At 44.3% G+C, this 20,038-nt stretch overlaps 1 protein-coding gene across 4 annotated transcripts in view; it reads left to right on the forward strand.

Annotated features, from left to right (window-relative positions):
- Window positions 1-430: 430 nt before the first annotated feature.
- Window positions 431-20,038, forward strand: part of PPP2R2A (protein phosphatase 2 regulatory subunit Balpha) — an 81,315-nt gene continuing 61,707 nt past the window's right edge. The window contains exons 1-3 of one of the 4 annotated variants that reach the window (XM_045004701.1): window positions 504-578; window positions 752-883; window positions 13,525-13,602. In XM_045004701.1, coding sequence (XP_044860636.1) covers window positions 865-883; window positions 13,525-13,602 — 97 coding nt within the window. In that variant the 5' untranslated portion in view covers window positions 504-578; window positions 752-864. Of the gene's footprint in view, window positions 579-751; window positions 884-10,529; window positions 10,747-12,690; window positions 12,743-13,524; window positions 13,603-20,038 lie in introns of those variants that run through there. The other 3 variants (XM_045004700.1, XM_045004702.1, XM_045004699.1) reach the window with 3 other exon arrangements.

The following is a 20,038-nucleotide window of genomic DNA, read 5'->3' on the forward strand; positions in this document are numbered from 1 at the left end:
TACACTATACAACTAATTTAAAAATAAGTGTTTCTTCAAATAAAGTTTGACCACCAGGATGGATAGGTTCATACAACCTAATATTAACAAACAGACCATGAATCTGCAATGAGCTCTGTGCAAACAGATTACTCTCCCTGTGTAACCCATCCAATTAAGTAAATAGGCCTCCTTACAGACATAAAGATCTCCTCCTATGCAGCTCATTGCAGAATCAGGAGTTTATACTCCCCTTTAACTGGGCTACAACTTCAATAGCTGAAATTACTTATTTATTAACACTAACTTCAGTGCTGCACAAAGGATGACTATATCATTTGGGGGTAAATCCCCTGAGTTGTGTCTTCTATACTTGAGTTTACCCTTTGAAGAAGAAAAAAAACCCTCTCTACAGATATAATTTACCTACCTCACAGGACAGAGTGGCAGCTCATTAATTAACTAATGCTTATAAAGCACTTGGAGATCCTCAGATGAAAGGAACCATAGCCCCCAAGCTGTATTAGATAAATTATACTTATAAAGATGGTGCTTAATGGTTAACTGCAAATTCATTTACAGCTTCCTGCTCTTAGCAAGTAAGTTACTTGTATATAGCTTCCTCAGTCTGAGTTTTCACTTTTGTGGACAGGTGATTGGGGTGACCTGATTCCCATATAAAAAAATGCAATAACTATTCCCTCCTACCCCAGAAATAGTCCCTGTGAATAGCCCATGAATGTTTTCAAAAGCAAATTTAATGTTCTTTCAGCTGTATATCCAAGCTCCTCCTCTTCCTGCTCTGCTGACCTGGTAGTTGTCCCTCATAAAAGTAATGGTGCTTAGGGCCGCCTTCATCTATAAGTTACTTCCTGCTCCTCAGAGATGCAGTATAGTATCTCAGGTAAGTATATTTTAAACTATGTTGTTTCCACACCCAAAATGCATTTACCTAGTGCTCTTCATCCATAGGCCTCAAAACCCAGCGTGAGGGTGTGCAAGCCTATTCATCCTCATTTCACAAATGAGAACATTTAAGCATGGAGAAGTTAAGACAATATTTACAGAGGTGGGTATGTCAATTCTGCGGGGTTCATAACGTGACTATATGACCCTGATTTTTAGAGGCACTGAACTGAAGATAAGGCTGTAGGATCTGAGCACCTCTGAAAATCAGCCCAGAGATTTCTTGAAAGGAGTATTCCAAAACTGAAGCACCCCAAATCAGAGATCACTCCAGAAAACAGTGGATTAAGTGTTTTTCCCCAGGTCACACAATGAGTAAGTGATAGGTCTCATGATTGCTAGTGCTATGCTGTAGCCATATCTCTAGGTTTAATAGGATCATGTAAACTTCCCAATCCATTTCTGTTCTCCTTTTGAATTCAGAAAAATACTTGTGATTACAGCCTGTTTGCTTCACCTGTTTCAGAGGCTCAGCAGTTTTGCCTGAGCTTTACTGTCTTTTTTTTATTTATTTGAAATTGACATTTCAAATAAACCCCATGCAACTGAACTAAAATTAAAAAAAAAAAAAAGCATCAAACTGGTAACTTTTTGCAGGCTCTGGTCTCACATGTGGCATTGTGCAATTACTTCTCTTTAACAAATCCATTATGAGAATGGACTTAAACTTGTCTTGTAAACTATTTCCCTTAACACAGTTGTCAAATCATTTCCCAAACCAATTAGCTTTTGTGCTAGCAAAAGGAGGGCTAAAAAGCCTGGAACAGCCCTAATTTAGGAGACTACCTATAGGAATTTCCAATACCAAACCCCATTGAGACTTCCTCCTGTACAGCTAGTTAATCCAATGAGCTTTATACTTTTAAAATGACAGTTAAGCTGCTTGTATACCCAAATTCCTCATCTTTCTTTGCAGGGGTTTGTTCAGTGAGGAATGGCTTAGGCCACTGAGTTACAGAGCCACTAGACTTTATTGCTGTGTTATTTTGCTTAAACAGCTCTTTAGATGACGGTTACAAAGTGATCTACAAGGTATGTGTCATCTCTGTCCACTTTTACCTAAGATCTCCAGTGTCTGCAAATGGAGAGATTAATTCCTAAGTGCTCATTAAGTTGTGCTGCTTCTAGTATATCGTGCTCAAAGCTGCTAGCAATTTTAATGTTATACCTTTCCAAAGAGGGAGCACTAAATAAAAGAAAATCAGTTTTAATAACCAAGCTATTATAATGCCTTCAGCTTCTAGTAGCTCTAATAGGCTCTGCCAATGGCCCCAATCCAACAAACACTTACAAGCACATTTAGCAGGTGAATAGAACCATTGACTTCAATGGAAGAATGCCCATGAATCAAGTTAAGGATTTACATAAATGGTAGTCAGGGTCTGGCTGATGATAGGACTGGAAATGTGCTAGTTGTTACCTTTGTTTAAACAGAGTTATAGCTGTGATGATACCCTGAGAACAGGGATTTTCAGGGCTTTATAGCACTCTCTGTTCTGAGTGAACTCAGGACAAGTGAACCGACTGATAGCAAAGGAGAATGAAATCCCCATATGCTTTAATGCAGGGGTCGGCAACCTTTCAGAAGTGGTGTGTCAAGTCTTCATTTATTTAGTATAACTTAAGGTTTCGCGTGCCAGTCATACATTTTAATGTTTTTAGAAGGTCTCTTTCTACAAGTCTATAATCTATAACTAAACTATTGTTGTATGTAAAGTAAATAAGGTTTTTAAAATGTTTAAGAAGCTTCATTTAAAATTAAATGAAAATGCAGATCTCCCCGGACCGGTGGCCTGGATCCGGGCAGTGTGAGTGCCACTGAAAATCAGTTCGCTTGCCGCCTTCAGCACACGTGCCATAGGTTGCCTGCCCCTGCTTTAATGCATCAGAATGTGACAATTGCCATTCCAGGTAGGGGCCTGGCTATTCTGAGAGTATTTGTATCAGTGTAAACTCCCGAGGCAGACGTGCTGCACTGATGTAAACTGGGGCTCACACTAGTAATGTAACCTGTGAGTACGCCTGCACAAAGCTGACTGCAGGGCCAGGGCTATTTGACCATTTTGTTAAGCAGGAGTTTCCAGCTGGCAATAGTACAAAAAAGCTAAAACTATGAGTTGTCAATTTGTTGGAAGGTATTAATTAAATGGCTGTATAGCTAGGAACAATGATATGAAATTAAGAATAGGAGAATTTAGGCTATTGGGAAACTTTGCCAAATATTAGTGCCTTTTAGCCTCTGCAGTGGTTTCCCAAAGACAGTGATGGAAGTCTCGGTGTTTGAAATGTATTAAAACTAGACTGGATGAAGTGCAGGAGAATATGCTGTAGGAAACCATTCTGCACAGATGCCAGATAGCGATAGAAGAGACCTATTAGGTCACATCTAGTCTAACTTCTATGTTCCATTATAATTAATGCCTTTGTTATTTCTGGAATTGATTGTTATAATTCATTATCCTCTTGTCTAACAGATCATATTATTAAGAAACTGCAGCAGACACCGAGTATGCTGCTGTTAGAGTTCTTTCTGTGTCTAGATTGTTTGATCATTGCCCTAGTTTTGATATATTTTCATTAGTTACCTGTCCGATTTCACTTGATTTGCTTGAACTGATTTGTGTGTATGTGTTTTTACCACTGCCCTCTAATAAGCTGAATCAGGACTCATAGACTTTAAGGCAGGGTTTGCTACGTGTCTCAGTCCCTATATTGTTCTCAGCTAATGTTGATTCTCCTTTAGTTAAGTGGTAAGGATATGGTTTTGAAACACAAGGATATGGGTTCTAAACTTGCAGCTGCTGTGAAATTCTGCATGGCCGTTATGTGTCGCATAATGACCTTCAGTTGTAAGCTTTTTAGGGCAAGGACTGTCTTTCAGTTTGTGTTTGTACAGCACCTAGCACAATGTGGTCCCGGTCCATGATAGGCATTTCTACCACAATACAAATGAACAGAAACAAAAACGAAAACGGTGAAGTCCTATAGGTGCCCATGACAGACTTGTCATCATATGGTTCTTGGTTTTCTTAAGGTTAATATCTGTTGATTGTGCTAAATATAATTTTATGGTAGTTGTCACTCTGGATTCTACCCGAGTCTAATTTATGCTATGTGAATATGGAGTTTGTATTACCTTTGTACACATGAAAACATGAATCAATTTTTAAACCACAATTGAACAAGGCATATGTTTAAGAATATTTTGTTCAGTGTAAATCACCCTGGGATGTCTTGTGAAGGGTATTGTATAAATTTAGCATAGTGCTGTTAAAGGCCCTGATTCAGCAAAGCTATTATGCACATGTTTAAATCCCATTGAAGTCAATGGGAAATAAGCATTTGCTTAAGAATTTTGCTGAATCAGGGCCATAAGATAAACATTCCTCATTTGCACTAATCACTAAACTGGCGTAAATAACTGGATTCCATGAATTAACAAGTGTGTGAACATACAAACAAGCAAAGATCATGCATCCCGAGATGTTTCACTTGTTATCACAACTGTGATTTAATGTTGTTTATAACACTTCATTATTATAGTCTGTAGTTCAGTTTGTTTGGAGGGGAAAAAAAAGCAGTGGTCTTGGTATTATGTGGTATTATAACACTTTGGCATTGTGATATTCAATGTTTGCTAAAGGGTGGGGAAGAGACTGACTTTAGTTTGTGCTAATTATAGAGTGAATTAAGGCATCGCCATTACATTAGAGAGCTAACGCTGTTTCTGAAACAATGTCTCTGAAGAAGTTTTTGAACTAATGTGTGCTGTAAACTATGGGCCAATTCCATTTCTGGAGTAACTCCATAGGAATCAATGAATGAACTGAAGCTCATAATGCAAGAGAGACTTGCTTGCTAAGTGGTGGCCAGATATTTTTGCTCAGAGCTGTGCAGCATTGCTGTCAAGGAATCCTGAAACAACTGGCCAGGTTTCATTGCAAATTTGAAACTCAGTCCAGGTTTGCCCAAAGGTTTATAGATCTAGTGAGTAAAGATGGTCAGAACACCTCTGAGTTTTGGGAAAGTTTTGGACCTTGTTTTTCTGGCTGGCTCTTAACACTGTAGTGAGTCAAACAAACACCACTTCATCCTGGGTTATGACCATCCTCAAACTTTGGGCAAGTTTGGCTCTGGACTTGTTGACTTGCTCTAAATTCTGTAAGGAACCAAATAAAAGACCTGGATCCAAACACTCTCAAATGTAGCAGAAGTGTGTCTAGGGAGCTAAACTTTGTGCTCTCTCCACTTTCAAGTGAATCTGGAACCAGTCCTGAGTGAAAATTTTAGTTATTTATTTATAGGGTTGTATGCAGCCCCCAATACTGTGCAATCGGAATGCCTCACAAATATGAATCTATCCTTTCAGTAACCCTGTGAGGTAGGCAAGTATTTTATAATCTCATGGAGGCTCAGAGACCAAGGCTTAAATTTTCAAGAATGGCCTATGATTTTTGGCAGCTCAGTTTCTAGGTGGCTAATATGAGACATCTTGAGGCCTGATTTTTCAGTGACTGGAAAGCATAATGGGAATTAGGAATGGGGGTATTAAAAAAAACAAACAAAAAAACAAACAAACTGGACATATACCAATCTCCTAGAACTGGAAGGTACCTTGAAAGGTCATTGAGTCCAGCCCCCTGCCTTCACTAGCAGGACCAAGTACTGATTTTTGCCCCAGATCCCCCCTCAAGGATTGAACTCACAACCCTGAGTTTTGCAGGCCAATGCTCAAACCACTGAGCTATCCCTCCCCGCAGCATACACAATGCTGCTGGCATGGAGGGAGAATGGGGCCCCCCTGGTTTTGGAGGAAGGTGGATTGAGGGTCACAGTCTCTTGCAGAAGAAAGATTAGGGGATTCTGGTATGGGGGGAGAAGGAGGAATGGAGAGGCTTGTGGGGGAAGGGGGAATAAGGGTGCATACAGATGTTTTTACATGAGGGGAGGAGACTATGGGACCCTGGAATGGGGTGGTGCATACAGAGGCCCTGGTATAGGGGGCACACAGTCCTGGGCATGAGCGAGAGGATTGGGTGAGTTGCAAAGAGTCCCTGAAAGAGAAGATGAGAGGTGGCCCACAGGTGGAATAGAGGAATGGAAGGAGCCCCTGGTGAGTGCAGCAAGCTTGGCTTACAGAAGCTATGAAGGACATAACCCTCTGGTTATATCTGAGACTTGTGTGTGATTTCCATGAAGAAAATCAGGCCCTAGGTGTTTCAAGCTGGAAACTCCAAATCAATGAAAATTTTGTCTTAACCAACCCTAACCCTTAAGCAACTTGCAAATCACACAGCGAGTCTCTGATAGAGCTGGGAATACAAGAAGAGCTCTTTAATTCCAGCCCACTTTCTTCTCTAGGGCTGATTTGTGGTTTCCCATTTATAGCCATGTAAAATCACTGAATTTTTAGATCTGTTCAAACTGGAATTTAGATGTGAAAGTTGAGGTATCTGAACCCCATGCTGACTGAAAGCAAAGGAAACATTTACACAAATCTCTCTAAAGCAAACCTGATGAATTCTGCAAGGTCCTAACTGGATTGGATGCAGTAATTTATCTGAGTTCTGCATGTTAATTGCAGCTGAGACTTGAGGTGGGACCTAGTGAGCTGAAAGGGAGCCTTCATCCTTTTCAAGCCAGCAGGAGCTGTGCCAAGCTGGTCTCGACTGGAAGTCTTTCTTTGTAGATCTTACAGGCTGTCGGGATGAAAGGTGGATGTAGGCTAAAAATGGCTCAGGAGCATGGCTGGGTATATGCAGGGAATAGCAATGAGAAAGGAGAAGGGTTATCTAGTAAAATATGAACTAAAAGGCAATGGACATTGTGGAAACCATCCCAGGGGGGGTGGGGAGGGAGAAATGTGCATCCAAACAGGGTATGTGGCCAGAACAGAGGAAATGCTGGATAAGCCGAACGAGGAATGTCATCAGAGGACAGCAAGAGTGTGAAAAGGAACAGGTAAGACTCAATGCATGGGTGAAATAAGGAATGGGGCTGAAAAATACTTTGAAAAACAGTACAGGACAGAAATACCCGTATTGTTCCGAGTATAGGCCGCTCCTGATTATAAGCCGCACCCTTAAAGTTTGGTGCTATTTAAAAAAAATAAATTTTTAACTTTTTTTAACTTAAAGAAAATATACACATTAGTAGAACAGTATATCAGTATTTTATTTAATGAATAGGAAGACATGTACCAGTATTTTTAACACTTTTGGTAGTCCTGCTTTTGATGGCATATGTTATATACTCAGAAATATTGAAAACTATTTTGTAGTTATACTGTAAATAAAGAAGGGAAAAGGAATGGACAACAAGGAGACTGATGGGAACAGTTCTCACCCTCTCCCCTGCACAACAATCAACAACATTAGCAAATGTTCTTAGGGTTAGGGATCATGGCCCCCCCCCCGAACTCCTGCCCCATCCAACCCCCCGCGTTCCTTGACACCTCCCCCCACCCCAGGGACCCCTGCCCCATCCAACCACCCCTTCTCTCTGTCCCCTGACAGCCCCTGGAACCCTTGCCCCTGACTGCCTCTCACCGCCCCATCCATCCCCTGATCCTTTCTAACTGCCCCACCAGGACCCTTGCCCCTATTCAATCCCCCTGTTCCCTGCCCTCTGACCCCCGCAACCCCTATCCACCCCCCACCCCTGCCCTCTCTCCAACACCCCCTCCCTGCCCCCTTACTGCGCTGCCTGGATGTGGCTGGCGGCACTACAGTCCGGCCGCGGCTGGAGCCAGGAGCCCCGGGATGCTGGGCCAGGGCAGGAGTCACGCGGCCGGAGCCCGGAGCTGGAGGATGTGGCGGGAGCCGGACGGCCAGAGCCAGGTAGCTGGCCAGCCAGAGTAGGGCGGCCGGGAAGGGATGCGGGGCCGGAGCCGGGCGGCAGGGGACGCGGGGACAGGGATGGGTGATGCGGCGGCGGGGGACGCGCGGCCGGGCAGGGCTGCCCAGAGAATTCCGGGGGCCCGGGGTCTTCAGCGGGGGGGGCCCCTTCCATTCCGGGACCTGCCGCCAAAGTGTCCCGAAGACCCGCCGCGGGGCGCCCCTGTCGCCGAATTACCGCCGAAGCGGGACCCGCCGCCGAAGTGCAGCCCGGTCTTCGGCGGTAATTCGGCGGCGGAAGGCCCCGCCGCGGGTCTTCGGGGCACTTCGGCAGCGGGTCCCGGAACGGAAGGGCCCCCCGCCGCCGAATTACCGCCGAAGACCGGGCTGCACTTCGGCAGCGGGTCCCGCTTCTGCGGTAACTCGCCAGTGGGGGGTCCTTCCGCCCCGGAGCGGAAGGACCCCCCCCGCAGGCGAAGACCAGGAGCAGAAGAAGCTCCTGCGCCCGGCCCCACAAGAGTTTTCCGGGCCCCCGAGAGCGAGTGAAGGACCCCGCTCCGGGGGCCCCGAAAAACTCTCGTGGGGCCCCTGCTGGGCCCGGGGGGCAAATTGCCCCACTTGCCCCCCCCCGGGCGGCCCTGAGGCCGGGGCCGGCAGAGGTGGGTACACGGGGCTGGGGCCGGGAGGTGGGGACGCGGCCGGCGGAGGCAGGTGCGTGGGGCCGGGCGGCGGGCGGGGACGCGGCCGGGGCCGGGCGGCGGCCGGGGCCGGCCGGGCCGGGCGGCGGGCGGGGCCGGGGCCGGGCGGCGGGCGGGGCCGGGGCCGGGCCGGGCGGCGCCGGGGCCGGGGCCGGGCGGCGGGCGGGGACGCGGCCGGGGCCGGCGGAGGCAGGTGCATGGGGCCGGGGCCGGGCGGCGGGGGAGGCGGGGACACGGCCGGCGGAGGCAGGTACGCGGGGCTGGGGCCGGGTGGCAGAGGGGGCGGGGACATGGCCGGGGCTGGCTGGGCGGCGCGAGGCCAGGGCCGGCGGAGGCGGGTACACGGGGCCGGGGCCGGGCGGCGGGGGAGGCGGGGACGCGGCTGGGGCAGCCCAGAGCCCTCTGAGTCCCGGCCGCAGCTGGGATTTAAAGGGCTCTGGGCTCCCGCCGCGGCTATTGTCCCGATTGTAGGCCACCCCTAGTTTAAACACTCACATTAGGGGGGAAAAGTGCGGCCTATACTCGGGACAATACGGTAATTGTGCACTAAGAAGGTGGATTGATCTGACACATATATTGAAATCTATTCTATACCTTTTTCAATGTGATAAATGTAACTTCAGAAATAAAATACACAACCTCCCCATTTTCAAAGTGGTAGCTGTGTTAGTCTGTATCAGCAAAAACAACAAGGAGTCCTTGTGGCACCTTAGAGACTAACAAATATATTTGAGCATAAACTTCGTCAGATGCAAGATGATTTGTAACCAAGTTCTTTGGGGGATTGGAACATAGCTAATTCTTTGAAGTGCCATGTCAATTTGTGACATGAATCAGAGGGGGCCCAAAAACCTTTTATCCAGCAGCTAGTGGATACTGGGCTGGGTTATGGGCGCAGTGGCATAATTGGCAAGTGCTAGCCAGAGTTGTGAGCACAGCAGGTGCAGACAGGGCAAAGGTATAGGTGCAGAGGGCGTAGCTAGCTGAGGTTGACCAGAGGTGAAAGTGCAGTGGGCCCAGCATTAAGCAGGGAGGGCCTGTTGGCGAACATAGCTGTTGCAGGTAGGTAGGGTGACCAGATGTCCTGATTTTATTGGGACAGTCCTGATCTTTGGGTCTTTTTCTTATATAGGCTCCTATTAGCCCCCACCCCCTGTCCTGATTTTTCACACTTGCTGTCTGGTCACCCTACAGGTAGGCCAGGTGTGTAGGAGAAGTGAATGCTTTTGGCAGGTGCTGGACGGAAGTGTGGGTGCAGTGGTCACAATGGGCAGAGAGGTTGGCGGATGTGCAGCTGGTGGAGGCTGGGCCAGGGGCGGCTCTATGTATTTTGCCATCCCAAGCATGGCAGTCAGGCAGCCTTCGGTGGCGCACCTGTGGGAGGTCGGCTCTGCTGGTAATGTGGATTCAGCAGCATTCCTGCTGGAGGTCCACCAGTCCCACGCCTCCAGCATACCCGCCGCCGAAGCTGCGGGACCAGCGGACCTCCCGCAGGCATGCCACTGAAGGTGGCCTGACTGCTGCCCTCACAGTAACCAGCAGGCGCCCGCCCCCCCTGCGGCTTGCCGCCCCAGGCACGCACTTGGTGCGCTGGTGCCTGGAGCAGCCCCTGGGCTGGGCAGATGTGCAGGCTCAGTGTAGAGTGAATTGGGGGTGGCTTACTAGTAGGAGCTGGGCAGGGCAGAGGTGCAGTAAATGCAGTGGATGGGGATGGCTGGGGTGCAGGTGGTGGACTGGGGATATGTGTGGGTGCGGCGGGGGGAGCTGGGTGGATGTGTGGGCACAGCTGGGGTGCAGTGAACACAGTGAATGGGGCTGGTTAGCAGCTGGCAGGGGCTAGGCAGTCCAGCTCGCGGAGAGGCACCAGAGAGTGCAGCAGGGGCGGACGCAACCGAATCAACCTTCTTTCCCGGTCGCCCCTCCTGTCCCTCGCCCCCCCCCCTCGCTTCTCTTTGGAGTTCTCACCCCGCCCCTCGTCCCCCCTCCCCTCCCCTCTCCGGGTGACGTCACCCCCAGCTCAGCCGGCGCCATTTTGAAAGTGGAACCTTGGAACGGGAGGGGGGGGGCGGACGAGCGAGCAGGAAAGACCGACTCGGAAGAGCGGGGGAAGCCGAACGGAGCCGGCTTTACACCGCCCCCCCCCCCCCCGGTACAATCTGCCGCCATCCTCCCTCCACGCTCGCCATCAGCCCGGCCAAGGGGGCCCTTTCTAGAGCGGAGAGGCCGCTCTCTCTGACCCGGCCGCTATTGGGAGCTCAACATGGCAGGTAAGGGGGAGAGTGCCCCCTCCTTCCCGGGGGCCGGCCCCCGCTGCCCATAGAGCCCAGGGGGCGGGGGGATGTGTGTAGGGGCAGGTGAGGCCACTAAAATGGCCTTGAAAGCAGCCTGCAAACCTGAGCTGCTGCTGTTGTCGCCTGTTATGTGTGGAGGTGGCAGACTTGCTCGCTGGGTACATCGGTCTCTCCTTCTTTTCCTCTTTCTCATTCCCTCGCTCTCTCTCTTATTCCTTCCTCTGAAAATGTGGGCTCGGTTTCTCTTGATCTCTCTCTTTTTTTTTTTTAATTTGCATTCCTAAAACCTTCAATCCTGAAATGCAATTTGCATCGCCCCCCCCCTTTTAATATATTTGTTTTCTTTCTAGAAATCTGTGTTCTTTCCCCTCTTTTGCTTGCAGAACATTTGTGTTTCACGAGGAAAAGGTGGTGGTGGCTGGGTTTGGAAGAAGCCCTGTATTTCTGAAGTTGAGCATGTTAGATTTCCAAGCAGGGTGGTGTGGTTTTTTTTGTTTGTTTTTTTGTTTTTGTATTTCTTCCCTAGACTTTCTGGTTTTGCGACGGAATTGCTCTTCGGTGTTACGTTCTTGAAGTGCAGTTTGTAGGGGTGCAGATGTGCACAGGAGGATGGCTGTAGGGTGCAGATGTGATTGTGTTTAGAGTGCAGCTGCACTCTACTGTAGGGTGTAGTTGTGTAAATATCTGCAGATAAAGGTGAAATTGGGAAGAGGATTGTAATTTGTTAGAAAATTCAGGTATCTCTGTGTGTGTGTGTGTGTGTGTGTGTGTGTGTGTGTGTGTGTGTGTGCGTGCGCGCAATAATGTATGGTGTTTTTATTTCTTATTCTGGAGATTTATGTTCATTCCCAATTTGCAGATTGCTTATCTTGCATCCTGAAGTGCGATTTGTAAGATAAAAATTGATCCACATGCACAGGATGTCTCTTCCTCTTACTTTTTCCTCTTCAATTTTTTTTTCTTCTGGTGATATGTTCATTTCCCCTCCTCTGCAAATGAATTGCCTCTTCGGTGCCTTGCATTCTGTAGAACAGCATGAGAGGCTGTATTTAGGTTTGCACCTTGCTTCCCACACACATACCAGGCTATCCCACTCCACCCTTCTCTTTCCTTTCCTTCTTAATCAAGGGAAACAAGGCCTTGAATGTAGCAAGTTGTATGAAAATTAAAATACAGTTTGCTGCATACGATATATTATTTTTTCTTGCAAAGAATCATTTTCAAAATGCTTCCAAGGTGTTAAAAGTAAGAGTTAAATAGCAAATAGCAGAAGTGTGGGGAGGACAAGAAATCGAGTGGATAGGGTTGTTGGTGGTTGGGAAAGATGCTGAGGGTGGAATACTTTTCCAATACATTTATCCAAAACAAATATTGCAATTCATATTGTCTAGATGGACATCCTGATAAGATTTCCCCCATCACCTTGGCTGATTCTAGTTCAGGTTGTCTCCCCTAGTTCCCGGACTTTGTAAGAAGCTCCAAATACAGACCACAGTCTAATCCTTTTCAGACTCCTCTCCCCTTCTTCTCTCTCCTTCTCCTACTCCCCCCCCCCCCCCCCCCCCAGGCAGCCTCTCGATCTTTCATGGAGAGAACTGCTCCTGACTTGAACTTAACTTAATTTGTTCCTCAATTGGTGTGATTGGGGGGAGGAGGGGAATCCTTGCATGCCCCCTCTTCCCCAAAAATGTTGCATAACCTTAAAGCTTTGCAAACTGCATCTGTTCTGTAGTCCTTTTCGGTTGTTGTGGGTTGAGAAGGAATTTCCATTTTGATAGCCTCCTGCAGACAGTGCAAACTTGTTTCCATCTCTCTTCCTGTCTGGACCCAGCCCAGTGATTTGTTAAGAATGAAATGCAAAAGAAATGGGTGGTGTTTTTTGGGGCATTTTGGTGGCAAGGTTCAAATGAATCACTACCGTCCGCCGAGGTGGTAATGTTCCTGAAGTTTTCTCTTCGATCTATTTTCTATGGTAGTTATACTTGCTGTTAACTTCAGGCAGATTGTTCAGATTGCTGAACAGATTTGTTGCTTTTTAAAAAACCTAAGCCTGACGGTTTCTTTTGGTACTTTTATGGTGAAGGAGGGAGAGGATTATAAACTTGTTTTCTCCAGCCTGAAGTACTTAGGTGGTGTAATGTATTTTCCAAAAGAAAAATGAATTGTTTTTTTTTATAAAGTGCAAACATTTAATGATTTGAAATATTTGGAAAACTTGTAGGGGCCATTCTGGCACCTAATATTTACTAAGAAATTTAAGTCACTTGTAAGTAAAGTGCTCTGTTTTTTAGAGGGCACTGAAGTTTTTAAATTAAAAAAAAAAGAAGTGTTGTGAAATATTCCGACTGGTGCTCGTTTTAACATGGCATAGTTTATTAACACTAGCTGTGCTTATTTTGATAGTTTTGTGAGTTTTCAACAATTGTACAGAACAACTTTTATCATCCCTGCTGCTACTTTTGACAGATGTTGCTTTGGATATTGGGCAAATAACTGACAAAAGCAATATCAGGATTGCCGGGGTGGGGGGCAGGGAGGCGGGAGGGACTTGCAGGGGAAAAAAGTTTGTAATCAACTTTTGGAATTTCTATATTTGCGTAGGAAACATTGTTTGTTTGTTGTAGGTGTGTACAGTAGTCTAAACTGAGTCACTTGCCAGCGGTGGATACTGCCTCTGTGTTTACTGGAGTAAACACAAAACAGACTGATTTAATGAGGATCTGTTTTATTTATTTTTTGTTTTGTTTTTTCTAGGAGCTGGAGGAGGAGGGAATGACATTCAGTGGTGTTTTTCTCAGGTGAAAGGGGCTGTAGATGATGACGTAGCAGAAGGTAAGAACAAACTTTTACAGTGATTTAATCTGATTGCTGATGAAACGTAGCAAGGGTGTTGCTGAAGTTTCTCCTTCAGAATTGGGTTTTGTTGTACGTAATTTTATTAAAGTAGGAAAGCAAGTGGAAACATGCAGGCATCCCAGTATATTCTGGGATCAAACTTGTATGTGAAATAAGTGGGTGCAATTCAACTGACATCCATGGTCCTCCTGCTGCTTACGTCAGTGTTGAATTTGGCCTATGGATTGCAACAGTAGTTAACTTGTTTTCCAGAATATCTGTCACATGACAGATAGTAGCTCTGTTTCAACTGAGACTAACTTGTCTGTTTCCCCCCATGAAATGGGGATAATAACACGTTTTTTACAGGGGTGTTGTGAGGATTAATTAATGTGTGCACAGCACTTTGAAGATGTAAGGTGCTGCATAGGTGTCAGGTAAATCTTCGTCTTTCCATCCTGCATTAGCCATCAGAATTAAAGTGGAATTTTTGTACAAAATTACTTTTTAAGTGTCAGTTTATTTTTCATGATGAATTATTATTGGAAACTGCTGTAAGCTTTTGTAGTATAGGGCTCCTACTCTGCCAGTTACAGATGTCACCTTTTTAGCAAAATGGCTGCCTCCAGTTGATGATGTAAAAATTCCATCTGGAATTTTCAAATTATGCTTGTTTCATGGAAGGTAGAGGTCTTTCTTTCCTTTCGACTATTCAGCCTTCTGAGATGAACAGGGCCCTTGATCCTACTGGCTGTTCCTCTGACTTGGATGAAATTTTCCATGGCTTTAGGGGTCCATTTACACAGAGCAGCTTGCAAGAACAAAAGACCTAAAATAGTTTTCTCTTACAAAAAAACTGACTTTGGGTGTGTGTTTGTATGATTTAATCAGCCTATGCACCATTTAGTCCTGTACTCACTAACTTACAGGCAAATGAGAAAAATATTTGTTGCATTTAAGAAAGTAGTAACTTGTTTCATTTCCATTATTTTTTACTTTAAATTCTGCAACTGCTACTACGAACTGAGACAGAAAAACATTAGAGCTGTTTCGTTGATGTTCATGCATTTGTTCCATTAAATAATACTAACTGGTGGGGTTCCCTTGCCCCCCGCCTTTTTTTTTTTTTTTTTTAAATATATCTGTGATTAAATGGATCTGGAAATCCAAGAGCCAGTCTCCGTTCTTAACTTCCCTATTTGTTCTTAAATATTATAGTGCCTACACATTTAGTATGAAAGATGATTTAGCAGTCTCTCACTTCGTGACAGCTGCAATAGCTAGTCACAATTGATCGAGTTAAAGGCCAAGAGTATGTTAACTAGCTTGAATTTCAGCCTGACACTCAGTGTTGCTTTTAACAGTTTTTTCTCTAAATATCCATTTCTAATTGTATAAAAGTAATAAGCTGCTCATTGTGCAAGCTGTCCCTAGACAGAGACAAAGAAGATTATAATAACTTCATAGTCAGCTATATCATCATCTTGTAAAGGTGTTTTTTAGTGTCTATTACAGGGCTTCTACCTAGGGCCTGAGATTTTTGTAGTAAAGTTGTGCACTGGGATGGCTGCTTAAGTAAGGCCCCTAGGAAAATTTAAGTGGGAGTATCTGACCATAATGGATTTTGTTCAGCTGGAATTCTTTTACCCGTATGGCTGACTCCCACATGGCATGCCAAAACCCCTTACACAAAATAGATGGACAGACATCTTTCAAATCAAACTGTAACTTTAGCTCCCACCCAACTATTTAAAGGTACTGGTATACTTCAGATAGATCCCTTATCCTTGAAATATTGTTCCAATAGTTTAAATACTGTTTAATTGCATTTCTTAAGTTTATTTCCTTGCATTTGTTATATTTCTAGCTGTTTACTGAGTAAACACACCTTTTAATAATCCTCCTTGTGAATTTGGGACTATAGTTTTACATGTTTCTGGTGTATGTAGTCTCTCTAAATTGCACGGGAATAAGTATGCAATGGCTCTAAGTCCAGGCTGATAATCTTGTTCTCTGTCTGCCTTTCTGCTTGTTCCTTGTAAGCAGGTTGCATATTGAAAGCTTACAAGAATGTTGCTGTCTGAGTCTTGAGAGGGTGGTGGTCTTTTAAATTTGCATGTACTGCCTTCTCACAAGAACGACCTGTGATTATGGAGGAAAAATGCTGGTTATTGTAAGGTTGCAGCTAGTATGTGTGTGTGTGGTTTTAAAAAGTGATCTTAAAAAGACAACTGAATTGAATATACACAATTTAAAATCAAATTCCTTGTAATACTACTAGCTTGGGTTGTTAAAACTGAAACAATTTTAAAACTAATTCACTTTTCACTTTGTTATGCAGTTTATTTCTTGCTTTTCTTTCAGCATGGAAGGTTAAAATAGAGTAGTTTCACTTTTGTTTGTAGTGAAATGTTAGTAAGTTTCACTTTTTATAATGTTTACATTGTAAACACTTAGTGCAGTGGTTCTCAAACTGTTACACTGGTGATCCCTTTCACATAGTAAGCCTCTATGTGTGACCCCCCCCCCTTTTAAATTAAAAACACTTATTTACATATTTAACACCATTATAAATGCTGGAGGCAAAGTGGGGTTTGGGGTGGAGGCTGACAGCTCGTGACCCCCCCCCCCATGTAATAAGCTCGTGACCCTCTGAGAGGTCCCTACCCCCAGTTTGAGAACCCCTGATTTAGCGCTTGTTTGCCATCCTGATCCTCTCTTCTTTGCCATCCAAAATTTCTGCAGACTTAGGCAATTTTGGGTGCACGAGTGATGCAGAATCAGATCTTCTTTTTAGATTTAAAAAAAAAATCTTAATTGTGCAAAAGAGCTCTTTGATAGTAACTGGATGCTGCCAAGTTGTAGCCTACAGAGTAAAGGACAGCAGACACATTATAAACTGAAACTTGGGATCAAAATAGCAATATTGGTAGACTTACTCTAGCTACAAATCATGTTGTTATACTTCTTTCCATTGCATCATCTGTTTCTTAATTTGCTAGATTGTACTAGCTTGCTTTCTGGATCTGCTGGTCCATTTGCATGCATGGCCATGGGATAGTCCCTTCTCTTTTACATTTGTATTCACATAGTAGGTTCCCAAATCCTGTGAATGATCTGCACTCAACTGAGACCCTGTTTACAGTAGGGATGGGGTGGGGGAACCCATTGGCTTTACTGGTTCAGCTGAATCAGAATACAGGTGTAGACTAGGCTCCTCCATTGGCTTCTGGAGTTAAATCTTCTCAGAAGGTTTAAACACTAGTGTTAAAAGAACCCAGAAGCTGCTGGAGCCTTGTTCTTACTTGTGCTACCCCTGGTTCAGCACTGGTAGCAATTTTTTTGTTCTTAAAATCCCTAGTGTAGACATAGTAGCAGTGTCCTTTTTATTTAATAGTAATTCTATGCATGGTATGTATCTCACAGTTCCAGAGTAACTGCATCTGTATTTCCCCCACCATGGCATGCACTCCAGGAGTGCTCAGTCAGGTCTCTAGTCTCCAGCTATCACCTGTCTCTTGGGAGGGACTCTGGTCCCACTCCTATCTGACCAGGGGTTTTAAGGCTGCACTGCTCCTTGCCTTACGCTGATATCTCCGACAAGCTTGTCTGCTTGAAGGCCGATATCTGAGCTTTGCTTTTTGTCCGAGGGCTAGGAACAGTGTTTTGCCAGGAGTTACAAGTTACCACACAGCTCTTTCTAAGCAGGCGTATTTATTCTTAAGGTAAAAGCGTTACTGAGAAAATATAACAACAACAATCAACACATTTAAACCCACACACAAATCATATCAGGAGTCACCTGTCAGTCTTATGGGACCTTAGCAGACCAAAGTCTGTCCAACCTTTCAGCAAGGGTTGAGGCTCTCTGTGGACAGAAGGTCTTGTTTGTGTGTGTGTGTGTGTGTGTGTGTGTGTGTGTGTATATATGTGTGTGTAATATATATATATATATATATACACACACACACACACAAACATTTTTTTTTTTCTAAAAAGGCCACTTTAGGCAAGCCTCTTTTTAGGCACTTGTGTAGTGCAGGAGGTTTCTTGTGATACTTGTGACATCATGGAATGATGAATTTGGCAGCATCGCAACAGAGAGGAATCAAGCACACTTTGGAGGAGCTGAAAAGAAAGAAGAAAAACTTCTAGTGATAGACCGGGAGTTAAGAGATGTATTCCTAGCTGTGCCTCTGACTTGCCATGTGACATGGGCAAGTCACTTTCCCTCTCTATCCCTCTCTATCCCTCTGTTTCCCCTCATATTGTTTGGCTTGTCTATTTAGGTGGTAATTTTTTTTGGGGGGGAGGCCCTGTCTCGTATTATAGCAGGGGTTGGCAACCTTTCAGAAGTGGTGTGCCGAGTCTTCATGTATTCACTCTAATTTAAGGTCTTGTGTGCCAGTAATACACTTTAACCTTTTTAGAAGGTCTCTTTCTATAAGTCTACAATATATAACTAAACTATTGGTGTATGTAAAGTAAATAAGGTTTCAAAATGTTTAAGAAGCTTCATTTAAAATTAAAATGAAATGCAGAGCCCCCGGGACTGGTGGCCAGGACCCGGGCAGTGTGAATGCCACTGAAAATCAGCTCGCGTGCCACCTTCGGCACACGTGCCATAGGTTGCCTACCCCTGTACTATAGGTTTGTACAGGACCTAGCCTAATGGGGCTCTGACTTTAGTTCGGGCCTCTGGGTCCTACTGTAATACAAACAATGAAAATAGTGATGCTGAATGCCTGATGATATTTGGGAAGTACAGTGCTTAAAAACATTTTTAAAAATTCTGTTTCTCTTTTAATGAAACCCAACAATACAAATTATCCAATATCAGATTTGTTAAGTCATCCCAGAAGGACCAGAATCTAAAACATTGGCCTAAGAGAACAGTTAAAAGGAGTGCCAAACATCCTGAATCACTGCTGATCTTTAACTCTGTTTCCTTCCTTTTTTTTTTTGGCTTAAAAGGATTTCTGTTTTTAAAGCCCCAAGCTAGACTTCAAGTCTAAAAATCTGGAAGCCATCCCCCATTGGATTGTAAAGAACTTCTTAAAATGTCCATTTCCATCCCTGACTCTCTTGGCTAATAGCTGTTGATGGACCTATCCTCCATGAACTTATCTTCTAAGGATGAAGGGCTGCTGGTGATCACAAATAGTTCTTTAAACTTAAAAAGAGATGGAGTGAATTAAAAGCAATTTGAACAAAATTATGCCTGCACTGGCATATGCCAGATTTCAGTCTTGAAAATCAGGGTATTATATGTGTAATATTTAAAAAGGGAAAAAAAAAAAGGTGCAGTTGCAACTGCATTATAATGCTACTCAAACACATTTTATCTCTGTACGTATTTTTATAGTGCCAGTGATCGTTATATCAATACATAGGATACAGTAATCAGATTGGATTTTCGTACTGGTTAGAACCATTTTGTCCTGCTCCAGGCTTGGTGAGATTGTACTTCATAGGTCTTTAGAGGAGGGTGGAGGAAGAGAATTTGCTATAATTCTGCAATATTGCCTATAAAAAGAAAAGGTGTAATCAAAAACATTTCTTGTGCTCTGAAAGAGGAGAGATGTTGAAGTATCCTGACATGGTATAGTATGGAGTTGTGTAATTGAGCATCCTTCACTGCAAATATCATGTTTTTCAGTCTCGGGCTATTTTTCAACCAGAAATATGTTAGGTGTTTTCAAAACATCCCCATAGGCTACATTTAAGACCACATGATTCTGTTTGTTGAAACAAAGTGTCATGTTGGTTTAAAGCAAAACAAAATCTGACCTGGAAAGAGTTAGTTTATGCTCCCCTGAAAATCAAGGTTTAATGCAAACACTGGCTGTCAGAGCCTGAACTATGGTGGTACTACTGAAGATTATAATAATATTACAGAAACTTCAAATGACTGTTTTCAGAAATTGATCATAATTCAGTTGCAGAGCGTGGAACTGCTGCAAGCTCTTCTCTTCTAACTCACCATTCTTTTGTTAATCACCGAAGGAGAAGTAATTACCTTAGGCACACAGTCTTTATAAAAATGTACTTTGCATTTAGAGATTCACAAGTGATAGCAACATTTTAAGAAAAACCAGCTTATTTGGGTTGCATGTTAAAACCCCTAGGCAGTTGTGCTTGCATCTAATTTTGGAACTGTAGGCAGAAGTTTTAGGGTCAGTGGGAGAGAGTGGAAAATCTGCATTCTAAGTAAGGTTGATTCTTCAGGTATGTATAACACAGCCTGTGTAAAATGTTTTTTCTTAGCATTTTCAGTTGAATTTTTTGTATGACTGATTCTGGGAACGAATAGTGACTCCCTGTGAAAATACTGCCTTTGTACTTAACTGAACCCAGCTACTCAAAATCATTATCTGCATAAACTACATATATTTCAGGATAGTTAACTTAATAAAGACTTCATATTGCATAT

The sequence above is a fragment of the Mauremys mutica genome, chromosome 2 (genome assembly GCF_020497125.1).
Source record: "Mauremys mutica isolate MM-2020 ecotype Southern chromosome 2, ASM2049712v1, whole genome shotgun sequence".
Lineage (NCBI taxonomy): Eukaryota > Metazoa > Chordata > Testudines > Geoemydidae > Mauremys > Mauremys mutica.